This window comes from Coturnix japonica, chromosome 6, assembly GCF_001577835.2.
Source record: "Coturnix japonica isolate 7356 chromosome 6, Coturnix japonica 2.1, whole genome shotgun sequence".
In the NCBI taxonomy this organism is placed as follows: domain Eukaryota; kingdom Metazoa; phylum Chordata; class Aves; order Galliformes; family Phasianidae; genus Coturnix; species Coturnix japonica.
The window spans coordinates 29,482,537-29,500,164 of record NC_029521.1 but is presented as its reverse complement, the minus strand read 5'-3'; the positions used below and the strand labels follow the sequence as shown (position 1 = coordinate 29,500,164).

The window sequence follows — 17,628 nt, the reverse complement described above, 5'->3', positions numbered from 1 at the left end:
AAGAGCTGATGACATTTAGGGCATCATCCAAAAGTCCTGGTGCCAAATGTTGTAACAGCACTACATGCAGCTGTGATGACATTCAGCCATCAGACCTTCCAGCCCCTGTGAGCCACCACCACCAGGGACAAGATCCCTGAACCTGAGAAAGCAGAGCAAACTGATTTCCATCCATTTAAACACCTCAGTTATTCCTATTTCTTTTACTCCTGATTTTGAATTAATCCCTTACAAACCCTGCAGTTTGTGACCTAAGATACCCCACCCATCTCAGCTGTGGACTTTTCCTGCATAAAACCCCAATCAAAGCCATGGATTAGCCAGCTGGTGGCAGTGTTTTCATTAGGAAAAGATAAAAGGTTTCGTGCTCGCTTCCCACACAGTCCACTCCATCAGCTATTAAAGTGAAAGAATCTGACTTGTTACTTGGTTTCTTCCATTAAAATTCTAGGAAAATCCGTACAATAAAAGCACTCAGTCACTGCAGCAAAGTGCTTTGCTTTTAATAGGTTACATAATGGTAGGAGAGCACGGATATGGGGGTTTCATTCCCTTTTGAGCTTGGCTGTTGTTTATGCTGCCAGAATGCTGCTTTGTTAGAGGGATCTTTGCTTTTCTGAGTAAGTTTGTTTGGATTTCAAGCCGAGATGTTAAGAACAAGATAAAAGCACGACAGATTTAATACTGGTCTCTACCCACTACGGTGAGCTGTGTTTTGGAAGAAAGCAATAGGAATTGTTTCTCACAAATGAGAGCCCTGCAATATTTCCCTGCTCTCCCCACACATTCAGCAATGGCGTGTTCCCATCACTCTCCTGAATTTTAATTTAAAGCAGGTTATGGCTGTGTGGAGGAGAGCTTCATCTCTCCCCGTGATATTTATTAAAAAGATATAGCAATTAATCAGCATTTATCAGAAATAACTTCCAGGATATTGAATGCCTCATCTCCAAATACCACTCAAACACCGGTCCCACCCAAGCTTCCAGTAATGAGCCACGACATGGAATATTTGCAGCTTTTTCTGTCCTGAAATAGCAGGTACCAAGAATGCTAAGTGATAAGTGAGAGCACTTCTGACCCTCAGATCGAGAATAACATTGCACTCCCACTCGGAGGAATCAAACACTCCTTCCCATATGTGATAGCCATGCCATCTGCACAGGCTCCATCTGCTAGCAGGCATCTTAAGCCTACACATATGTACCCCAAACGGATGCCAATGCATAGCAGAACACCTCCTTTACGTCTGGGAAATCACACCATACTATAGCTAAGATGTGAAAAAAAAATAGAACAACCCAAGAAAGAAATGTTTACAATAATGCACAAGCACCTTGAGCTTTATTCAGCCCCTGGGGTGCAGAGCCAGCATGACCATCAGCTGCAGACCCCAAACCTTGTGCCCCTGTGCTCACACTGGCCCTGGATACCCCACCAGTGCACCATGTTAGAACAGCTGAAGGGTTAACAGGACATGAAGAGACATAGGCCAGACTTACAAGCCACCATCAGTACCTGCACTGACATCTGCGAGCAGGAGGAAGTTTCTCACCCAGAGGGTGGTGATGCACTGGAACAGGTTGCAAAGGAGGCTGTGGATGCCCCATCCCTGCAGGCATTCAAGGCCAGGCTGGATGTGGCTCTGGGCAGCCTGGGCTGCTGGTTGGTGACCCTGCACACAGCAGGGGGTTGGAACTGGATGAGCACTGTGGGCCTTTGCAACCCAGGCCATTCTGTGATTCTATAAGGCAGCAGCCCTCCAAGGCTGGGCACTCTGTTCTCTTTTTATGGCATCTTAGCAGCTTGAAAGCCCAGCTTGCTTTGGATTATCTCGGAATCACTGAAATAAAAAGAATAAATACTTTTATTAACTTAAATAAGTGCACCAATCTTTTAGACACAGGAACTTGTGTGCGTCGTTACACTGGGACAACCTGCCTATAAATCACAGTCATTAGCTTTCAGCTTGCTTGGCTGCTCTTCTCTTTTATGGATGACCAGAAACTTCAGTGCAATGAATTTTGAACCTAAAAAGTACTGTTAAGTGGCAAAACAAAAGAAAGATGCATAGGATGGGTATCTGAAGTTCAGTTCCTTGTTGCATAGAGGGTTCCACGCCAACATGGGGGCTCAGATGGGTGGTCAGCATGGATCCCTAACACAAGGGAGCAAAGGGGGGCCTGACAGGTTGGCTTCTCCCTTATGACCGCATTGAGATTGATTAATTCTTCTCAGATCACTTCACATTTTATGATCTGGACTTTCCAATGGAAAAACAAAGGTTTCTGGTTAGCCTCTCTGAAACCACTTTGGGACTTTGTTTCATTTCTGGCCTTTTTCAGTTCTTGACGAGCGCACAGTTTTTGCATAGAGTGCAAATGTTTGGCATCAAATTTCCCCGCAAAACCCCCTTAGGATGCACGATTCATTAAATTATTCCTTTCTCAACTTACAAAACACTGTAAATATTTTTTTCCGTGAGTCAGTGATTGATGTTTCAATCATGTCTGAATTTGCATCCACCTTGGTGATCTTTCCCTGTGAATATTCCTACGAGTTGGATGAATGATCAGAAAATTAAGCACCGCAGCCAGGAGTGCAGAGGGAAACACGTTTTATGTCAGTTCCCCAAATACCCCTGCATGGTTTGGTAGCCATGGTCCCAGGTTAAGGACCAGCATTGGTCCTCACCCCCATCAGCCAGCAACACAAAACCAACTCAGAAACATGGGAGCAGACAGCTCTCAAGAAGGCAGAAATGATGATGTGGATGTAAAGAGAGCTGGAGTTCCAACTGTGATTCATGCCTTGTCTTTAGTAATCATTCACTGGCATGTATTAATTCAAATGCTGGTTAGTATTGTTTTTTAAATAATGTTCTTAGGGTAAACTTGGTGAAGTAGGAAGCTGTATCAGATCCAACAGGCATTTACTTTGATCTGTGCATTGAAAAAGCTGGCACCACAATAGAAAATATTTGGTATTTGGAGCCTACCTTCTCAGGGATCCCACCTTTTCAAACACCCACGTAGTAACACAATGAGCTCTGTTTGGCATTCTGAAGGGTTTTCTGTAGGAATACAAGGAGATACAGCAGCTTGCAGCAACGGGATAGTTGCAGAACTTAGCAAATCTCTCTAAAAGACCTTCTGACATTGTCCGCCAAGCCCTTGCTAGACCCTGCCAAGACTGAGCCATCTCCTGTTTCCCAAACACAGGGTTGTGTTGTGGTAATGGTGATACGCCAGGGTAAGTTTAGGTTGGATATCAGGAAGGACTTCTTTACAGAAAGGGTTGTTAAGCACTGCAATGGGCTCCCCAGGGAGGTTGTTGAGTCACCATCCCTGGATGTGTCTAAGAACTGTTTGGATGTGGTGCTCAGCGACCTGATTTAGCGGAGGGCTGTTAGAGGTAGGGTAGGATGGTCAGGTTGTTGGTTGGACTCAATGATCCTGAAGGTCTTTTTGAACCTGAGAGGTACTATGATTCTGCTGAGATATCTGCACAATCACAGACCTTTTCTCAACACCAGAAAGTCCCGGGGGGCCTTTATTCAAACTGTTTTCACCCCAGTGCTGGCACAGAGCAGTGCAGTTCTGGCTGCATGCCCTTCAGTGCCCGCTGACTGTGCTGCTACAACGTGCTGCTTCCCTCCCCAAAATCCCACCCACCTGCAGAAGTTGAGGCCCATTTCAATCCTCCTCCACATCCCTTCGCTGCATTTCAGCCCCTCCGGTGGCTCTGTTGACGTTAGAGGGCAGTCTTCCATTTTGCTGCTTCTTCAGACGCATTTTAAACAGCGCTTATTGTAACGCACCGGACTGAAGCACTTGGGCAGGCTGGGGGTGAGAGGAGAAATGCATTCTAAACAAAACGATGCCATTTTCGTTTAAAAACTACAATTCTGCAAATATATTCTTTTAAATACCACATTTGCATGATCTTTGTATAGCAAGCAGGATGCACGCATATAATGCATGTGAGCTGCTTCCCATTGCAGCAGCTATCTCTGAGGAGCTGCAGTGCAAGGAATATGCTCTGTGGCATCGCAGGGCACGAGCCTAGAGGGGGGAAGGGGCTCCTCTGTGTCTAAGTGTGGGGATTCATAGCTCTAAAATCCTACGCTCTTTTAAATTCACTTCAAGGAGCAGCCTGAAATCAAAGGCAAGCCAAAAAGAAGGGGGAAATAAAAAAAGTCAGAGACCAAAAGTCGCTATAAAATTCATAGGAAATGTATTTCTGAATCAGAGACTAAGAAATGTCTCACAGTCATAAAGCCATAAAGCATCGATAATGCCATTCCCACATTCAAAGCAGTAATATTCATATATCAAAGCTGCGGCGCCGTCAGCTTCCAACTCTTTTAGGATGGCATTCATCTTTATGACAAAAATAATTACGGAATGCTAACCTGCAGCAACTTCAGGCTTTGCAAGAAATCAGAGCCACGTCTTCCCTCTCCAGCCCCACCCAATTAAAACAGCGAACCCTGTGAACCCAAAAATGAAGAAAGGGCAGAATATCCATATATCACCCGCTTTGATCTCTTGGATAACTTCATGTATTATTATTTGGGCTTGAGCGAGTCGAAAAGAAAGAAAATCTGAAATGGCTCATGGATCCAAGTGGAGCCTGACCTCAAGGACAACGTTATATCTTCTGGATGTACAGCCCATGTGCCTGCCCATGAGGGTGCAATAGGTGATGGGAGCTTGCTGTAGGGGGGGAGGGGTGGCCCCATTTATTGCTGCAGGACCCCACGTCGAGCTCTGCATTGCCAGCTTCTGCCTCCGCTGCTCAGCAGCAGAGAAATATTCACAGAGAGAGAACAATCTCTTCACTCTCCCCCACTGACATGTGAAAGTCATTGCTTATTTATGGGGAAATTGAACCATTTCCTGAAGGTCAAGAATTTTAGAAGTAACTCTCAGAAATAAAGAGTTTTTCATGCACTCCAAGCCAGATCCCTGGAGAGCGGCGGTGTTTGCTGTTTCTTGCCAGTGATGTTTTGTTAGTCATGAACAAGTGCTTACCTTGCTGTTGTTTCCGACCATTGCTGTATTTAACACGGCACTGCAAGAAACATAAAACTGAACTGGGGTCATTCCAAATAAACCCAAAGGAGGGACACAAAGCTACTGAAATATCAGCCACTATGACCGCTGGTAAAAGCCCTCCATGCTTCCTTATGGCAAATATAGACATCTTCAGCCACGAGACCCTTAAAATGGCATTCTTTAAAGAGGACTTGGCAAGCTCGCCTATATGACAAAATATTTTCCATCATTAAAAAAGGAAATAAATTGACTATATCTTCCTAAAATATCTACATCGGTACCTAAAACTCTGTTTCTCATTTGAAGGACTTTGTGCCTATGACAACTATTGACGAAGCAACGCTGCAGGCTGAGATACAGAGTGTGAATGCCAAAGATGCAGGGTGTGCCAAAACACCTGAGTTCATCTTGAGAGCACGCTGATGATAAATGTTACTCATTTCCTTAACACAAGTATGTAAATGGCACCTTAATTGTTGTTCGTAAGGAGCGATTTGTAAAGTTCATATACCTGAATATGCCAGTTGACACAGCGCTTCACATGCAAAAGAGCAAACTGTCTCACCTGGCTGTCACTGAGCAAACCTGGCCATGCTGCACTGCTGCCATGTGCTGGGAAGAATATGCTGTGTGAAGGCAGCACCGTGTGTCAAAGGCAGTGGGACAATGGTAGAAATTTGGAGCAGGATTAGGACAAGAGGGAATGGCCTCAAGTTGCACCAGGGGAGGTTCAGGATGGACACTAGGAATAATTTCTCCTCAGAAAGAGCAGTGATGCAGTGGCACAGCTGCCCAGGGAGGTGGTGGGGTCACTGTCCCTGGATCTGCTCAGAACTGTGGGGATGTGGAACTGAAGGATGTGGGCAAAGGGAATGGTGGGGATGGGCAGGGGTTGGGCTTGGGGTCTGAGGGGTCATTTCCAGCCTGAACAATTCTATGATGCTACAAATTGCCATCTTGACACAGAAATAGAGAAGCTGGTTGGGCTTTTTGCTCGGTACATCCCCTTGAAATGGGGACTGTGCCCTGGCAGTGATGTGCCCAGGCATCGACAGAAGAGCCCAGCTGTAACATCATATTCTGTATGTATACAAGAAAGGAAAATATTATCATCATCCCACCTTCCCAAGAAGGAAAAGAACATTTTTGGGGTTTCTAAGTATCTTTTCATACACCGATTGCATCAATTCCACCCACACAGGTCATTTATCTTCTTTCATTTAAGGTTGTTTAAAGTAATCAACAGGATCTCCATGCGTCAGTTAGCATAGTTCATTATGTTCTGCAATCAGGACTTGGCCTTAAATTGCTCCGTGAGCTCCTCCAGTCAATTTTCCTACGTTGCCTGAAGTGGCTATAAGGAACCTCATTAATAAATGGACATGGTTAGATCACATAGCCAAAGGTAATCAAAGATAAGAGAGAATACGAATAGTGAATCAAGGAAAGTTTGTGCTCTCCTAACTGTGCTATTTCATTTAAAGGTATAGAAATACAGCACTTGTCATTCTGCTGCTCATCAGGAGGGCAGAGCAGGGCAGCGGGGCCCAACTTGGATACCTACATTTGAGACTGAGCCAACACAAAGCAGCCGAGCAGCTCATCCCCTTGACTTCCACACTGCTGCTTTGCACTGCAGCGCACTCCAGCCAGCACCAATTGCAGCCTAATTAAGTGAATGACTTAGCATCCTCCCCAACGCGCCCCAGTGTCTGGTGCAACAAGAATTTTGCCATATTTTTGGCAAAATTCAGAACTGAGAAACGTGAAATGAAGTGGCATTTCACAGGATGAGCTTTGCTAGGCATCACTGGACAGCAAAAAATACACTTGTGACTGCGCCTCTCCCATCACACAGGAAGCTAACAAGATACACATTGCCAGCAGGAAGGAATAATTTGCAGAGCTGGCTATAACTAAAAAGCAAAAAGACCAGCAGAGTTAAATACATCCCTTGCCATAGCACAGGGAAACCAAGAGGCACGTCTGGCTGAGAAGCCTTTTACAGAGCAGATTCTCTTATCCAAAACAGAAGTGTAGCAAAAGCCCTCGTGACTTCAAACTGAGAGCATCTGATATCTTTAACACATCTCTGCAAACTGGGGACTCTTCCCATAAATACCATTATTATTTTCCCAAAGTCATTTAAGAAGGGCTTCAAGAAAATCATTAGCAGAAACAGTGGGACCCAGTTCAAAATTAAGACAGCTATATTTATGGCCAGAGAGTAAATGTCTAAATGTGAATTGAGTGCTTCTCCTCCCACCACAGCCAGCTGGGCTCTGCTCAGCACGCCCAATGCACTGATGGATGCTCACAAAGAAGCACACAGTGCTGGGAAAGGCCTCAAACACTGCTGTTGTGGTGAGCATGAAGCCCTGGTGCAGGCAAAGAGCCCCATCACAGCAGGCTTACACTGAAAGGTTTCACTGCTCCAGGCTTCTGTTTGCTGCAAACATATTCTGAAACAGCACTGCAGAGGATTATCAATGAAGTCATCACCAAGGGGGAACAAATACTACTACCAACATTCTTATTTTCAGTTTGCATAATTACCAAATATACATATTTCAATCAAGTTGAGTTCCATTTTCCCTTTCATTTACTTTGCGATATTGCTTGAAAACAAATGAAACTCCCAAAACACACACAGACAACCATCACCCACTTGCTAAGAGAAAAAGGTGAGGATGGAAACCACTGCAATAATATTCACTCTTACATTTACATCTCTGTGCTGGATGCTAACCAAGATGAGGAGCCAGGTGCAGCACCCAGTGTTTATCTGGTTGTGGTTTTGAAATGCTTGCAATGCTATGGTCCCCAGATTGAGATATGGTGGGTTAAGGCAGATGGGAAGAACAAGCCACCCAAATCAATGAGAACGCTTCCTGGCAAGAAAACTCTATTAGAGCACACAGCTCTTGTGAGGTGCTCCAGGGTTGCCATAGAGACTCACCGGGTGAATGCAAATACTCTTACCGTTAATACGCCGAACGTCTGATCCAAAGCCCACTGAAGACTCTCAGTAGCTTTCTGTTGACTTCAAGGAGTTGGGGATGATGTCTCAAGAGCAGCACTCGATAGCTCATTTCTTATCGCATCGAGCCCTTTTATGTCCTCTGGAAGAAGATTCGTGCTGAAGATGTTCAGAAGCCAGGTCTCAGTCGATCAAGCTTTTAAGATATGTTTAATTTTAAGCTTAATCAACTCAATGACTTCAGATCCTGTAGGGTATTAGGGGAAAAAAATAAAAGTCTTTCAATCACCACACGGCAGAAAAATCTCCCCTGACTCGAAGCATCTTACGAAGCCAAACAGAAAAGTGAACAGCCTGATGGACAGCTCTGCCATTTTCTCAGCCAACAAGCTTTGGTTTGACCAACCACCAGGTCAGGACAGGACAAAGAGCCCCCACCTCACCCTGTTAAAAACGCACTGTTTTACTCCTAAATATAAATTCAAATATAGTGAGATCATCAGTCAAACTAATGAAAAAACCCATCTTTGGCATTTTTTACCTCTTCTTCCAAACTCTTCAAACACTTCAGCAGACAGCTCATCAGTGACATATTGCATCAACGCTTCGCTGTTAGAAGTATTTTTTCATGACAAATCTTTAAAGTGTCAGAATATCTGATAAGTTTTTATTTTCTTTATATGGCAAATGCTTAATAGTTGTCTTACAGTCTTTCTGCACTATGATTTTTATCTGCATTTTATTACGGTAATAACAACATCTAATATACTCTCTCGTATCTGTCTTGTTCTTTGTTAAGGTCAAAACTATATCCAGGCCTAAAGCATCAAGACAGTCCCTCTTCCCAGTATTCTAAGGTAATAAATTATCATCTACAGGCAAATAATAGCAAATTAGGAAATCTAAATGGGATATATATACTTTAATATACGCTTGGTAATTGGAAAGCCAAATATTGGTATGTCATTACAACATATAATTTTCAATCTCACAAGGAAATTAGATGCTATTACATCAGGTGATCTAAATGCCTTTTTTGCCAATAATCTGTGAAGAAGAATAGATGTTAATTCCTCCTTCAGTCTCCAGATAGATTTTCCACCTCCAGTTTTTATTGGGTCTACTCTGTTCATTTTCACCCGGCGGAGAACATCAGCCACCTTGTTCAAAGGCACAGATCTTGCAGGGGGCAGAGAAGCAGTGGCCAATGTACATGGCTATCTGCCTGTCCAACCCATGGTCATCCCTGCTGCTCCACACAAGGGCATTGAGAAATTAGCATAGTTCATTAGTAAGAGCAGCCCTGTGCCAGCCCTCGAGGTACCCACACCTCTTTTCTCCCCACTTCCAGGATGCACACAGAAGGTAGGAACATTGTGCATGGTAGCTTTGCAATTAGAGCACAAAGGGCACAACCAGGATGTTGCAAGGAACTTAGATGTTTTTATACCAGGTGATCCAATTGTCCAAGTCTCCCATTGATGGACACTTATGTCCAAGGCCTCCAAACATTAGAAGAAAGCGGGGTAAAACTCCCTCTGATTAGCTAGCAATGCTATGTTTCAGCTGGAGAACTGGAAGAGAAATGAAGTGGCTCACCTGAGGTCCCAGCCATCAATGCCTGGTATGGAGTGAAGCATTCCAGCTCCTCAGCCTGGTCCTCAGTCCTAGATGTCACATCATCCTGCCTGCCCTCTGGTCTACTCTGTGCTTTCTCTTAGTTTAACAAAGAAAAAAGGTAAAGAAAAATGTCAACAAAATGCCTTTTCAAAGCAATGACAGAGAGCACTGAGGTCTCTCTCGTTTCTTATAACATAAAACCACCTTTAAAGTTCAGAAAGGAGTTTAGCATTTTGTGCTGAAGGCAGCACCAGTACTGGATGAGGTGAGAATGGACCACTGACAGCAGAACCACTGCTACAGGGCAGCAGGATAATCCACATTTTTGAGCACCCTCTGCTCAAAGGCAATCACCAAACACTGCGTAGGTTGGTTGCAGACCTGCACCAAAAAAGAACAGTCAGTTGATTTTCAGAGCTGTATGTATGGCTATGGAGGATCAGACAACCAGGTTTATCACATGTTACCAAGGCAGGAACATACTTTGTTATATAGAAACGAAGTTTACTATAATGGATGTGAAAGCCTGACAGAAAGCTAAATCTGGAATTTTTTATTATTACTTTCTTTCTCCCTGCAAAAGAAGCCAGGTGGTGTTGGGAGCTGCAGGGTCAGAGCCCCTGGTGTCTACACTGCAGCAGGACTGTGCTGCTGAATGCAGGCATGCACAGATACAGAGTACACTCCTAACATCTGCACAAGGTAATAATTCCACCCCAGTAACTTCCTTAATTAAAAGGCCCTGAAGTAGTGCTGAGCAGGGGAGCACCTCTCCTCTTGGCACCTACTTGTCATAGGCCAGGATACCCACCTCACCTTCATGTTCATGCAGCCAAATCACTGCCACACAGCTTCCCAGGCTGGGAGAGCTTGGAGTAAAGGGTCTGCACCAGCAGGGCATTTGCAGTCTCTGAAATCACAGCAGCCAGCATGGGAGAGGGCAAAAGAAGTCCAAGTGCTTAAGCAGGTTGTAAACGTGTGATGTTTCACTACTTCAATACAGATATGGGCAGAAAGGAGTGGTTTTTAAATTAGAAGTGGGGAGATTTAGGTCAGATGTGAGGAGGAGGGCTGTGGGCTTTACTCAAAGGCCAGTGAGGTGCTGGCACTGCTGCCCAGAGCTGCGGCTGCCCATCCCTGGATGGCCATGCATGGATGGGCCCTGGGCAGCCTGTGCTGGGGGTGGCACCCAGTCCACAGCAGGGTGTGGGGCTCAATGAACTTGAAGATCTCTTCCAACCCAAACATGCTGGGATTCTCTGATTGTACGACAAAGCTCCATAGGCTCATGGTGTAAAATGCAGGAGCGGAGCTGCTGGCATTGGAAGGGGGTGATGTGCCACCCAGCCTTATTTTGATGGAACAGCAACCTCCCGCATTACAATATTTAATAGGGAAATATTAGAAAGGGTCCACACGCTTATTTATTTGGATTTCAGCTCAAAATGCACCACACAGATAATTTACAACATTTTCCAAGCAAGGTTACAGCCTGGAACATTGCATTTAGAAGATACAGCCACAAGGGAAACCTTATACAGCAGACAGCCATTCCTACACACAGTGCTTACATATTTACAGACCAAATGAATCTTATACGAAATTCTTTACAGGGAACTAAGGAGAAGGTTGTTAGTTACTGTGCCACACCTGCAGCCACAAGCAGAAACACATTGCATCAGATGTGTGTTCCCTACACGAGTCAATTTGCTGAGGCAATGGGAGCTGCTGGTACCCTGCCTCAGTGTGACTTCCCAGGACTCCTCTGGAAATGAGATCACACATCTGAAGGCATTATTTCCCAGCAAAGTTATGTTAAATAACGACATTACAAAGAAAGCAGGAGCTGCAAGCAGGGCCAGACCCTGTATCAGCCGTGGCCCTTCACACCTTTCAGAAATGAGAAATTAAATGCCCTGTAGATCTGTGTGAATGCTGCCACAGCAGCTGGCAGCAATGAGAGGGGTTGGGACAGGACTGCTGCCTTTGTGCTAATCAGGAGCCGGCTGATTGAATCTGTAGCTTTAGAAAGCAGGGGAATTAACCAAATGAAAACATTCATTTCCATACAAAACTTTATGATACTGTAACTCCAGAAAACAAAGCCCGTTCTGAGCGCTTCCATCTGCTCCACTTGGCTTGTGCTCTTTGAAATAAACATCTGTTTACAAGATGAAGACACGGGGATATTTGTCTCTGACAGTTTTATCAGAGAGAAGCATGAAGGTGATTTTGAAGCACAAAGTTAGGCACAGGATGCTAAAAGCGAGAGTAGGGTTTGGAACATTTGCTTATGACTTTGCTCTTCGAAAGGAAGTTTTTTTAATACCCGATCCCACACCGTTGCGGAAGGACCTCTTGTTGAAAGGCATCTCCAGGTAGGGCTTCAGGAGAGCCAGCTCTTCGCTCCTGCCCACCTTGGCTAAGCAGCTATTCAGCAGCACCAGGCAGTAATCAGATTTTCCGTACAGCTGGCAATTCAAATAGAAAGGATTGCTGCTCTGAAGAGAGGGAAAAAGAAAAAGAGAGAGATAAGGGAAGGTAAAATTATGGTTTTGTGCGGCTGACGGGGTTTGTTCGGTATGAAAAGCAAAGCAGAAACACACAAACAATTTATGCTTAGAATGACAAGTACGAACTGCTGTTTGCTAAGGATTTGTTGTACTCAAAACCAGATGTTCTTCATGGCTTTACAGAACACGTAACTGATGCATCTCAGGTTTAAAACTGATGCTGCTCAAATGATGGTTAGGAAATGAACGTTTCCTGTGATGCCGGCCTGCTGTGACATGCAGCGTGGTTTCCCTAGAGCATCGTGAATATTATTGCCATAAAATGAGATTTCTTTCAGTTAGCAACGTAACAGCATCTTGTTACCACCTGTGTGAAGTCATTCCAGCTCCAACAACAGATAAGAGAAAATGAAAGTAGCTGTAAAGCAGAGGTCTGAGGGAGGAAGCTTTCTAGTAGTTACGACCAGTTATGATGGTAGTTGCATTTAATAATGACAACATGGTAATAGGAACTGTAAAAAGCCTGGATTACATTCCACATAGGCTTAAGTACAAGTTCCTTTTACTGCACTTCACATCATAGAATGCAAACAACCTAAAAACTTTAACAAACTCAAACTACATTTAAATTAACATTGAAATTAAATGGAAATATTTCTTGGTGTGTCTCTAGAGGTTGTGAGCATCTTTCATCATGCCATGATTTACACACTCGTTGATGAGCTGCTGAAAATGTGTGTGCTCTGTGCCATCCCTTTAAACCTCTCAGTACTGCGCTCTTGTTTGGGAGATGGTTGCATGATCAGAAATGAGAGGTGATTCAGCACTGACACAAGTCAAACATACAGAAGAAGCAGGAGATAGATAGATAAAATCTAACAGGAACGTCACAGCAATAAAATAATCCACTGCAAGAGCAGCCAGTGTTCCTACCAGAGACAGATCTCCTTAATGAAAAGGCAGTGATGCACAGCACAGTGCAAGGAAACCAGAAATGGGAGCTGTGACTCCGAGAGCTGTTTCACAGCATTAAAGAAACAAGTCTTTGTCCAAGGCAGGAATACTGGACATCATTTGAAATAAAACTTTGCATTCCACATTGGCAAAGCCTGATTGAAATGGTGTATATCTAGTTTGACCAACAGCCTGTCACACTGCCTTGGTTGAGATAGGAAGGGTTATTAGCACTGCTCCCTTTAAACAGCACACTCACTTTGATTTCACCATTTAGGAAAGTTAAACAGCCCGTAATATCAAAATGGTGTAACCGATTCCATAGAATAATTCCCTAACTTGCTATTGCCCCTTTACCTGCACACATGAATAGCAGTGACAAACAAACTTACACGTTCATAATTTACCTTTCAACAACTGAAATAAACACACATTATTCTACCTTCTGGACGTCAATGAGGAACTGAAATGGAATGGGGGGAGACGGATGATTCCCTCTTATCTGTGTGATATTTCAACAGCAGCAAAAGTTCTTCATGCCCAGCATCCAGCAGATGCAGCAGATTTCTTACATGACAATTTTAGAGGCGTGCATATTTTACTTGTAACTAAGGCAAAAACAAGCTTTGTTGCAGATATTAACCAGCTATTATTAGATAATACTTATTCAGTAGCCTCAATAGAAGTTCCTTTTGTTTAATAAAAAAATTAAAACCAAACAACAACAGCTATATAAAATAAATGAAGCATCTGATCTTCCAGTGACCAGGGAGCTTGACTTACCATGGAAGGGCCAACTGGGTAACCCGAGCACACAAACATCGCTGAGATCCAAAGGATGAACAGAAGGTTTAACCTGCATAGACTTCAAAGACAAATTGCGACCAGTTAAAATGTGGAACAGAAATCAAGCAAAGCTCTACGCGTATGTTTAAACACAGAAACAGCATTTCTTCCCCAAATAGCAATTAAATTGCTGCAGCTTTACCTGATCATTTTTTGCTCCGCGGTGTGTATGTATGTATGTGCAGTTATACCACCAAATTCCTCACATATCCTTTCAGTTCTTTCTTAGATGACCATTTTATACCAGAGTTCAGGAGTGAAAATGTCATCAAAGCTGATTTTATTGTGACTAATTGGTTCTTGTTTGGCCTTTTAAATGGGAAAATGGCAAGAACGCACCTTCAGCTGCCATTATGAAAGCACCAATTGATTTCATTTAAGGTGTTCCATGGAAATGTCTTTCAAGTGGGTTTACTGTTAAGTCTGTATCATCACAGCAAATGTGGTCAAAGGTCTAAAGATTTCAAAAATACACTTGGAGAATTTTTTACCTCCTCCAATATGTCGTATTTAGATCTTTAAAGCCTGTCCTGCCAGGGAAAATGAGTAAAAGTGGATTTGAAGGAGAAATGTTCTTCAAAGAAGCTTGTTATAATCCAAGAAGATACAATGCCCAGCACAATACATTACAAAATGCATAGCTTTCTTATTCTACGTGCTTAGCTTTTAATTTTTCATTTTAGCCAATTTTAAATGTTCTTCTTACAACTGAAGTCAGGCTTATCCAATAAAGTCTTCTGTAGTATTAATACATTCCACTGATATCCATCAAAACATGATTTGTTGTCTAAGAGCACTGCTTTTTGCTGCTACAAAACTACAGGTACTGCAGCATTTTAAAGGATCTGTTGGTTCAGACCTACAGAGTGCTGTTAAAATAGTATGGGCTCTGCAGGTTCCTTCAATGTTAAACCACACCACTGAGGCAGCGCTGAAAAACAGTATTAAATGAGTTTCTTTTCCCTTAGAATGAAAATGCTAGAAATCTTTCTTTGACTTCCATGCGGTGGCAGAGAGGTATGTGCCAGTGACTCAGCAGCCTCCAGTGTTGCCTTTCTTTTGGTGCATACACTGAAAAATCAATGTACAAGGGCTCCAGATGGGAACTCTACGAGAGCCTTTGGGGAGACCTAAGCTTTTATAAATTATGGCAGCTTTACCTCGAACACTGGGTTTCCTGATGCAGTTGCATTTGATTCTAGGAGGCACAAAGTAATAAAATCCACAGATAAAGCTGGAAGAAAAGCCTTCTCACATCACTGTTATGAAGAGAAGGAACAAGAACAGCTTGTGATTAAAGCTCAGGATTTCTAGGTTCAGTGTGGATCTGTACATCAGGTATCGCTGGGTAACCTTTGGTGCATTACTGAGTCTGTATTCTCCATGCCCACCTTTCTCACTTATCTGTAAGTGTATAAAGTGGGTTTGGTCACATTTCTACCTGACAAGCTTTCTCCATAGGGAAAAGGGAAGTAAAGTTTGGGTTTTTCACACTTGCACCTAACTTTGAGTTTATATTTTTTTCCCTAGGTATTCTGGATGCTATGTAATGCACCACAGCTGTGATTTGCATGCATAAAGCATATGTGGAAATTTAGATACATTCAAGATACTCCCACTTCAGGTTCCGATGAATCAGGTTTAACAGAACAAGTGGCAATTGACATTTCCATCTTCCACTCAGTCTGCAAAGCACCCAGCCTGAGGCCTTGTCCCCAGGTAAGGTTCGCCGATAGATACCACAGGTTGTATGAATCATTAAGAAACATAATACACTTTCAGCACCCTTAAAATTTGCATTTTGTGAGAATAAATTAGCAGCAATAGCTTCTGCTTCCTGCAAGGCCAACAACAATCATCTGTTGATCTATTAATGGGATAATGTATCGCATCTAGTCGTTCCCCTTCTGCTTCTCTCTGAAAAGCAGATGAAACACAATGCAAAGCTTTCAGGTAAAGCCATCATGCTTATACAGTTAATGAGATTAATCGGCCTATGAGAAACTGATATTTCTCTCCTCCATCACAATAATAAATCTGAAGTGTTTAAGCTGGCACTTCACGCCTCTGCTTAGGGATCAAAATAATAGAAGTGAAAGCATACACGGCCCATTAATACAACCCCAAGCACTGTAAAACCAGACTAGGTTCTTCTTCCCAGAAGAAGCATGTGCCAAGCTGACACCTTGTGGGGTGAGACTTGTGGGGCAAGTCTCCATCTCTGCTGGAGCAAACTGCAAAGGGAGAGTCTCCATGTTGAGCACTGCAGCCCCTGCTTAAAAGATGCTCAGCTCCTCTTTAAAACGTTATTGTCCACGCAATTTGACTAGGACTAAGCCCATGTTAGCAGTGGGTAAGCAGCTCACCTTCTGACACTCAGGTTTGATCTATGAGGAGAAAGATCAAAAAGGCTTTACAGTCTCCCACTCCTCACGAGTATTTTGATCTGCTGACTTTGTGTGGCAAGATGCTCACCAGTGAGGAGGTATATAGAGAACATGGGGTGGTGAACTACATGAGGAGATCATAGAGTCACAGAATGGCCTGGGTTGAAAAGGACCTCAAAGATTATCTAGTTTCAGCCTCCCCTGCCATGGGCAGAGTTGCCAACCACCAGACCAGGCTGCCCAGAGCCACATCCAGCCTGGTGGAGGATTTACAGGCAAGCAGTGATGGGCGCCTCAGGTCCAGGAGGCCGAATGATTTCAGAGAGCTTCTGCATCATCAGAGCCAGGCATGTCACAGCTAAAGGGATGGAGCTGCTGCCTGATCTCCTGTGCCAGAAGTAGAAATTAGCTTTAAAGTCACATTTTCAATCCTACCTCCAACAGGAACTCTTGGCTGCGTCATCGTCACCATCCTCAGCATTTTAAAGTTTAAATCACCATCTATATTTATATTCCTTTTCCTGGTTGAAGTACACAGAGATGATGTGGGCAGAGACAGCATGAGTTTTCTTACCCCAATCCCATTTCCCAACACAGGGCAGATCCAATGATGACATCAAATTGTGCAGTGATGCGCCAAACGTCACCACCACCCATGGGTGGCTGCACATGGCACCTCGCGGGTGATCCACAAACATCCCCTCCCCATCTCCAGACACCACCACCTTCACGCTTTGTATGGGAAACGACAAGAACAGCGCTTTTGGCAAAAACATCTTTAAGCATGGCAGAAAGTATTTTGGGTTTATAAATCATATTGCGTTTTTTTTGTCAGCTCCCTTAGCGTGCCTTCGGAAATAGGATCTGCATGAAGAGCAACAACATGAAAAACAAGCTCTCATTATTCTGAGCTCACCATCGCCAAATGTTAAAGTCATTTGATAATTAATCTGGAGAAGCAAAGAAAAAAAGAGGGGGGAAAAAAATAAAAGCAAAAAGCACACCAGACAAAACTTGCTCAACCCATTAAGGAGAGACTAGGCAACTAAAAAGTGGCAGTAATTAACATTTCTGCTGTTCTTCTTTGTGCGTGCCAACGTAATTTATGCGTTCGGAAACTTCTCAAATAGATCCTGCAGGAAGTTGCAGCCTAAGAAAAGATGTCAATGCTGAGCTAAAAAGACACCTGTCAAAGCTGGAGCTCCATTTCTGCTCAGATGCAACAAAGATTTCAGTGATCTAAGAGAGTATGAATAGTTGTTGAAGTG

At 43.6% G+C, this 17,628-nt stretch overlaps 1 protein-coding gene and 1 long non-coding RNA gene across 2 annotated transcripts; both read right to left on the bottom strand.

Annotated features, from left to right (window-relative positions):
• Positions 1–1,668: 1,668 nt before the first annotated feature.
• LOC107316221 lies at positions 1,669–5,250 on the bottom strand. The gene is made up of 4 exons (XR_004307832.1): positions 5,037–5,250; positions 3,675–3,842; positions 2,999–3,073; positions 1,669–1,843 (listed from the first exon to the last, which is right to left on the bottom strand). It is a non-coding gene; the product is annotated as an uncharacterized LOC107316221 (long non-coding RNA).
• Positions 5,251–11,066: 5,816 nt separating this feature from the next.
• Positions 11,067–14,281, bottom strand: NPS (neuropeptide S). The gene is made up of 2 exons (XM_032445532.1): positions 13,911–14,281; positions 11,067–12,161 (listed from the first exon to the last, which is right to left on the bottom strand). Exons 1-2 carry the CDS (start codon positions 13,947–13,949, stop codon positions 11,952–11,954), a joined length of 249 nt encoding a protein of 82 aa, XP_032301423.1. The 5' UTR covers positions 13,950–14,281; the 3' UTR covers positions 11,067–11,951.
• Positions 14,282–17,628: the final 3,347 nt, after the last annotated feature.